The sequence below is a fragment of the Silene latifolia genome, chromosome 8, assembly GCF_048544455.1.
Source record: "Silene latifolia isolate original U9 population chromosome 8, ASM4854445v1, whole genome shotgun sequence".
Taxonomy (NCBI): Eukaryota; Viridiplantae; Streptophyta; class Magnoliopsida; order Caryophyllales; family Caryophyllaceae; genus Silene; species Silene latifolia.
The window spans coordinates 34062328-34069676 of NC_133533.1; the positions used below are offsets into that span (position 1 = coordinate 34062328).

The following is a 7349-nucleotide window of genomic DNA, read 5'->3' on the forward strand; positions in this document are numbered from 1 at the left end:
GAGCGAACAAAGCACATTGAGGTAGATTTGCATTTTGTTCGTGATGCTATTCAAGAAGGTCTAATTGCTCCGTCTCACGTCTCTACTGTGGAACAACTTGCTGATGTTCTCACCAAGGCACTTGACTCGTCTCGTTTTCAGTCATTGGTGGGCAAGTTGGGCATTCTTAATCCGTATACTCCAACTTGAGGGGGTAATAAGTTAGATGGGCTAGTCTAGGCCCGTCTTTATATTTGTATCGTATTAGTCGTATGGGATGAACCCCTTGTTTGTGAAGTACTATAAATACCGTTCTAAATATCAATGAAAGGCAGATTGTTTTTCCGTATCTATGTGGTAATTCTAGCAAACTATTATACGGAGTATGTAAGCATAAACATAGAGCATAGAGCTTATAGAAATTGGCGGACCTTATGAACTACTCCCTCCTATTCATTTTAACTCTCCCCCTTTCCTTTTTCATCTATTCATATAACTCTCCCCCTTTCCTTATTTAGTAAAATTTTATACTTATTTTAATCACCTTACCCCACAACAATACCCCACAATACTTATACTTTATCTTATTTTAATCACCTTACCCCACAACAATACTTATTTTAATCATTTTACCCCACAATAATACCTTCCCTCTCTCCAATTACCTTACAGTCTTACACCACCACAATACTTTACAATAAAATAATCCCCCCTAATTTGCGTGCCCTTTTGAAAGGAGAGAGTTAAAATGAATAGAGGGGAGTACAAAGTATCAAGCACGAATCATGTAGGCCCCGAGACAGTTTAAGGTGTCGTAAAATTTCATAATGTACTAGTATTGGTGCCCGGCTTCGCCCGGGCTACCTCTACTTACCATTATTTTTTTTTTCATTAAATAAAATTATTTAAAGTTGCATAACCCATAAATTTATCATTAATATATTTTTCTATGACATATCCTAAAATTACGATGAAATAAATTTTGAGGCAAATTCACTACTCCCGCTATTAATATTTTACTCTTATTAAGGAAACAATAGTAATAACATGTCACTACTTGCCTGTAATCATTGTTTCTTTCGCTACTTCCGCCGTAATTATTGTTATTATCACGACTGCCGCATTAATATTGATAATTTCACTACTCCCGTCGTAATTGTTGTTACTTTCACTATTGCCGAATTAATATTGATTATTTTACTACTCCCGTTGTTGTTTCTACCACTTTCACTAATCTCGCTGATAATATTGTTACTTTTACTATTCAGATGGGTGATTACTTTCATATTACTGACGAAATTACTTTTACTACTTAAGCATATGCAATTTTAAGAGGATAATATATTTATATAATTAAATATATTACATATATGCATTAAATCAAATCGAAAGAATTATGCAATATTATATATTATGAAATCTAACTTGAATTATTTATAACCTACTTATATTATATTTTTGTATTGTATGTTAAAATAATTAATACATCTAATAAACTATAAAGTTTAATAAAGTTGCATAAATTTTAAATTTAATATATAATTTTATGATGATAATAATTAATACCATAAGTATGCATGTTTATACTAATTAATTATTTTATTTTAAGGAAATTGACCATCTTCTAGTCTTCTATAAATATTTTGGAAAATTACCAAGTATCTTCTTTCTTTTAGTCTCCTTGAAATTGACCATCTTAATTAATTATTTTCTTTTAAGGAAATTGACCATCTTAATTAATTGTTTTATTTTAAGGAAATTGACCATGTTTTAGTCTCCTACAAATATTTAGGAAAATTACCAAACTTCTATATAATTTAATTTTAACCAAACTATATAATATTTGCATTGAGATCCCTTAATCGGGTCCATCACACGGTGCTAGTGATTTAAAACTATATAGTATAATTAATTTGTATAACTTACTTTAATTAAATTGAAGTCCCTTGGTTTCTGAAATTAATATATAGTATTGATTAGATTATTTATCTAATAAACGACTGCAAAAGTTTCACAAGGATGATGTAAACCAATTTTTACGAGTTTGCGATTGCTAATGGGGAAAATTAGTAAGCGCATGACTATACATTTCCGAGCATTAATTAAAAACAGGGATTCAAATCCAAGGAGGTTCAACATCTATTTCCTTGTAGTCCGCCCATAAGTCATAGGTATAATTAATATTGGCCTAAACACAAAATAAACCATGTCGCCAGCAGATAGGTTCAAGATACGACTACTCCGAGTATATGTAATTAATATCGTGTGATTAATACTTAAAAGCCGATTATAAACTGATATTAAGCTAGAACCACTCCGGCTGATGAAAATTACTAGTGTCGCTACCCAAGCTTCCTCTTTGGCTTGATCCTCCTTCATCAATTACATGTGATCCATAATGTCCTGGATACCTGCTTCCACCAATTCCATATTAATACAGTAGTAAATTTAGCGAATTGACTGTAGAGAGAATACTATATGATGAGATTATACGTACCCGATATTGAGCATAGGTTCAGGTTTGAATCCCATTTGCAACATAGCAGGGTCACAATCAAAAGTTGACGAGTGAGAAGGGGGCAGAAATGGGATGCATCTACTTGTGTCCATAAGTGGCCTATAACCATGTCCATGTTCTTCAATCTGAAAATTTTCAGTCTTAATTTCGACCGAAAATTTATCATAGTTTCCATAGTTAAAATTTGTCACGCTAAAAACACGTAAAATTTAAAAGGGCTACTTTTATATAGTTGAGGAGCACAAACCTTGAGCTTCAATTCCTTGTTCAAATCACCAAGTTTGCGCTCCTACGAAATTATTATCAAGTTTATTTACTACATAAACTACGACTAATTTTTTTAAAAGGGAAAAATTTATATGATCTACAAATTAATATAGTACATTAATAATATGATTGACACTTTAATAAAAACTAGTAACGCGAAGAATGTAAGGCATAGTTGATGGAGGCTTACCGATCTGCGAAGTGCATCCATTTGTTCAGTCATCAAATGTGCCTGATGTTAAGCATTGTATACGTAATTATGTACTGATTTTGAAGGTTTTAGCAGTAAAATTAGTCGCAGATTAATGACACTAAAATAGTTGCAAGTTAGCGACCAACAGTAGTCAGAATTTTATGGGCCCTTTTGCAATTGTAGACACAAATTTCATTATTCTCTTTTCTTTCCTACAATTCACCAAAAATGCGTAAACCGTAAATAAGGAACTTACACTAATATTTTCGGATCTGAGTATATGTCTCAACCTCCCATTTGTATGGGTCGGAGGCTCAAATTCCCATTAATGTAAATCAGAATTTTAAGGGTTTTAAGCTTAGTCTTCTTTTCAAGACTCGACTTGATATATATCGAAGAACAATATTTTATGAGTAATTAATGGAATCTATATAGTGATTTTTATAAAATAGACCATTTTGTGAAAACGTCTCACACTATTGTAACCTTCCTCGACTTTATAGGATAGAGGCCTACTAAATGAAATGGACCACAGAAGTGAAAAGTATTTTCACTCGTGTGGTCCGCTCCATTAAAGTTAATAGGCCTCTACCCTATAAAGACTAGTTTTAAGAAACTATACCCTGTTACCCACATGCATACATAGCATGAAATTAAATTAAAATTCACCCAATAACCTAATTGTTAAAGCACAAGTTTACATTCCACAACAAATATAACAACAAAGTTTAGGTACCCAGATAACCTAATTGTTAATCTTTTGTCTAGACAATATAAAATTATTGATATATTTTTACTCACTTTTTGGTGGTAGTAGGCCTTGCCTAAAACAATCTTAACTTAAGATCATTGGCAAATTCCTTTCATTGTCACCTCTATTTTAATCAGTTTTGAGGGCCATAAAAACTTAAAACGGTCTTAAAAAAGAATTCGTATTTTGGTTTATATATATTTCGAACTTTAGTTACAAATTCAACAATTTTAAGAACATAAGCTCATTTGGCTGTAATTAATTAGTGACCTAATTTGCTAATTAGATGACAGTAAGATTATGCATGTATATTAAGTAGGAGTACCTTTCTTTGTCTGACTCTAGCTAGAGCCCCATCAAGTTGCTTCTCAAGGTTCTGCAATTCCTTCATATTTAACCCTCCAAGTTCTTCACCAAGCATGTGTCTAAAACCACAATAATTATGCAATTTATATCTCACAAATATAAGAAATAAACTAAAATGCACTACTATAAGAGTATGTTTTGTGAGCTACAAAATCAAACCTTTTAATGGTGAACTAATTCATTTTTAAGGTTAAAGAAACAATTGTCTTTTGGGATGGTGTCTCACAAAATTAAACGATTTCATCTCTACTAAGGTTAAAATGGAACGATTCCCCCCCGAGCCTAGTGTTTCATTAAATTGGAACGATTTCATCTCTACTAAGGTTACAAAAACGTTTTTCCCTTAGAATGGGTGTCTGATAAAATTGGAACGATATATGTATATCAAAGAAGACGAGAAGTCAAGAAATAAATAATGCCCAGTGTTTGACGATAAGGTCGATAATCGTTAATGAATTAGTTGATTAGAGCGTAATGAATTTTATAATAGTCTTTGATAGGAATTGGTAACCTTTGGGATTTCTTCAAAGATTGGCATTTTGATTCCAAGTGCTCCATTTCTTGGTACCAGCTCTGTATTACAAGTAATGATAAGCTAATTAAGGTTACTTCTTCAGAAATTAATACTCCATTGATTATTAATAGAGAACTATATCCACATTTAGTTCATTAAATTAATTAAACACAAATTTATATAACTGAAATTAATTTCCGAAATTAATAAATTCATGATCCAAACCTGTGCTTGTTCATTATAACTTGGTTGATGATCCAGCTGATTCAGACTAACATTGTTACTGCGGAGATAACGATCTATCGTTTTAGGAACACAACTGCAAAATTAAGACATCAAATTAAAACAAGTTAAACGATTTAAAAATTAATTAAATTCATCATATCCGATCTTACACTTTGATCCTTAATTTCTCCAAATATATATCGCGAAAAAGAATGTACTTTGATTAAAGCCAAAGATCTATTAATCCTTAATTTTCATAAACCGGATTATAAAATTAAATTACCTCAAACAAACTTAATTTATCCTAATGCACATAAAATGAGACTGAAATTTTAAAATTTGAAACTTGGAAACTTTATTGAAGTTTGTAGGAATATGTATAAAAATTGACCAAGCAAGCAAGAAACTGCAGATGAAAAATCTTGCACAATAATGGAAAATTGACAACCTACATTGTAAAAGGAAAATCCGAGGAAAATCATGACAACAAATCTTTCTGACAAACAAATAAATAAATGTAAATTTCTACTAATTAATTAATGCACTCAAACAAAATTCACAATTTATAAAATAATAACGTCTTATAGTGGAATTTTTTCTTTAAATGGGGCTGAAAATCAAAGAAATTAACAAAATGGGATTGGTTTCAAACTTATTACTCAAAATGGGTCCACGTCATCAGCGAAGCTAGGCTCGGAATTAAGTCGCTCTCCCCCTAAGCGACTACATCCTAGGTGACCAGTAAATAGAGCATATATAAAAAACTATGCGATTTTGAGTGAAGTCGCTCAGGCGGACGGCGACCAGACTTCAAAATAAAAAAAAAAAAAATTATGTTACAAGTCGGAGTCGAACACGAGCGTCCGCAGAGTAATAACTTATTCTTTAACCATCTGACCAAATGTATTGTTATGTTTGGGATTAGTGCTTTTTAAATACATTATTAAATATTTGCTGTGCGATTTATTATGCGCATTTAAGTCTTTTAATGGTAGTTAAGGTATTAAATTTTAATAGCAAGTATAATTGGCAAGAATTAAAATTGCTTGGTGGTTAGCTTATGGTAGATAAAGCCAACGGTTCTGTGTTCGAATCTCCGCAGCTACTTCATTATTAATTTTTCTTTTGCTCGCTTTAAAGTCGCCTTGGGGGAAAGCGACTTTGCCCCAAAGTCAATTTCTTTTTATATTTTTCTCCTTATATTTACAAGTCACTAAGGTCGTTGAGGGGGAGAGCGATTTTACCTCAAGTCGTCGTCCGACCGAGCGACTTTAATCTTTAACTCAGCTTCGTCAAAACCGATCCTACGTGGACCCATTTTGGGTAATTAGTTTCAAAGAACACCCATTTTGTTAATTTATTTGTTATTAAACCCCATTTTGGAAAGAAATTCCTTATAGTGTGAATCTAATCATCTATGAGACGGTTCTCTTAAAATAAAGACAGTCTTACACTATAAAACGATCTTACTCAATAATTATTGTAAAGAATTGTACTTACTAATTTAACCAATGATTGCTGTTATTTTCATATAAAACATTCCAGAATTTTTATCTAAAAAACACAAACTTTCATGAAAATAATAGGTACAATACACAAGGAACAATTCCAACTACCACAAACAGTCATAAATAACTCCAAATAATGCAAAAACTTCAGAAAATCACGAGGAAAATTAAATAATCAAATAAAACTTTATAATTTTGAGAAATGAAGAGAGGTTGAACAAGAAACCCTAGATCTCACACGTGTCAACCAGCCATTGGATAAATATTGAACCCTATAATTTTTTTATAAAAGGTGTTTTAACTGTTTACTCAGGAAAAATAGAGAAATGAGATTAATGGAGGAAGTAGCTTACCTGACGCTGCTAAACTCATAGAGCTTTCCGCGAGACGAGAAGACGATAAGGGCGATTTCGGCATCACAAAGAATGGAGAGTTCACTTGCTTTCTTCATGAGACCGCCCCTACGCTTGGAGAAAGTAACTTGCCTGCTTATGTTATTCTCGATTCTCTTCAACTCGACTTTTCCTCTTCCCATTTTACCCCTGATATTATAGATCTCTCTTTTTTCTGTAAGTGTTTAGAAACAAAGGTTGAAGGAGAGGAATAGTGGTGTTGTTGTGTATGTTTGTAGAATAGTTTGCTTTTTGTTAGCTTTTGTAGAGTTGGACACACATTATTATTTGGGTTACATCTGTTTTTGTTACCTAAATAGTAAGTTCAGTGAGAAAAGAACTTTTTACAAATTTAGTAAGCATTTTTTGTAACTCTGTTTTACTCCCTCCTATTCCCGATAATCCTCCCTATTCATGGGTGGCACGAAAATTAAGGGTGTTGGAATTAAATAAGTTAAAGTATTGTGGTGGGGTGAGATAATTGGAAAGAGGGAAGGTATTGTGGGGATGAGGTGATTAAAATAAGTATTGTTGTGGGGTAAGGTGATTAAAATAAGATAAAGTAGGTGTATTGTGGGGTATTGTTGTGGGGTGAGTTGATTAAAATAAGTATAAAACTTTACTAAATAAGGAAAG

The 7349-nt window shown here is 32.1% G+C and overlaps 1 protein-coding gene across 3 annotated transcripts; it reads right to left on the reverse strand.

The window, feature by feature from the left end:
• Positions 1 to 2060: 2060 nt before the first annotated feature.
• LOC141596729 (truncated transcription factor CAULIFLOWER A-like) lies at positions 2061 to 6963 on the reverse strand. Of its 3 annotated transcripts, none has more exons than XM_074416972.1 (8): positions 6675 to 6963; positions 4814 to 4907; positions 4586 to 4647; positions 4034 to 4133; positions 2955 to 2996; positions 2745 to 2786; positions 2477 to 2622; positions 2061 to 2390 (listed from the first exon to the last, which is right to left on the reverse strand). In XM_074416972.1, exons 1-8 carry the CDS (start codon positions 6854 to 6856, stop codon positions 2285 to 2287), a joined length of 774 nt encoding a protein of 257 aa, XP_074273073.1. In that variant the 5' UTR covers positions 6857 to 6963; the 3' UTR covers positions 2061 to 2284. The 3 variants fall into 3 exon arrangements, with proteins under 3 accessions (XP_074273073.1, XP_074273072.1, XP_074273074.1); XM_074416971.1 differs by having other exon boundaries at positions 2477 to 2637; XM_074416973.1 differs by lacking the exon at positions 2745 to 2786 and having other exon boundaries at positions 2477 to 2637.
• Positions 6964 to 7349: the final 386 nt, after the last annotated feature.

What these genes read in the sequence shown, in the direction of transcription:
- LOC141596729 (XM_074416971.1), bottom strand. Translation starts at nt 6,856, where the DNA reads ATGGGAAGAGGAAAAGTCGAGTTGAAGAGAATCGAGAATAACATAAGC. An exon ending in TATGAGTTTAGCAGCGTCAG is followed by an intron (nt 4,908 to 6,674) that starts GTAAGCTACTTC and finishes TTAATTTTGCAG; the next exon opens with TTGTGTTCCTAAAACGATAG. An exon ending in CTAGAGTCAGACAAAGAAAG is followed by an intron (nt 2,997 to 4,033) that starts GTACTCCTACTT and finishes GCTTAACATCAG; the next exon opens with GCACATTTGATGACTGAACA.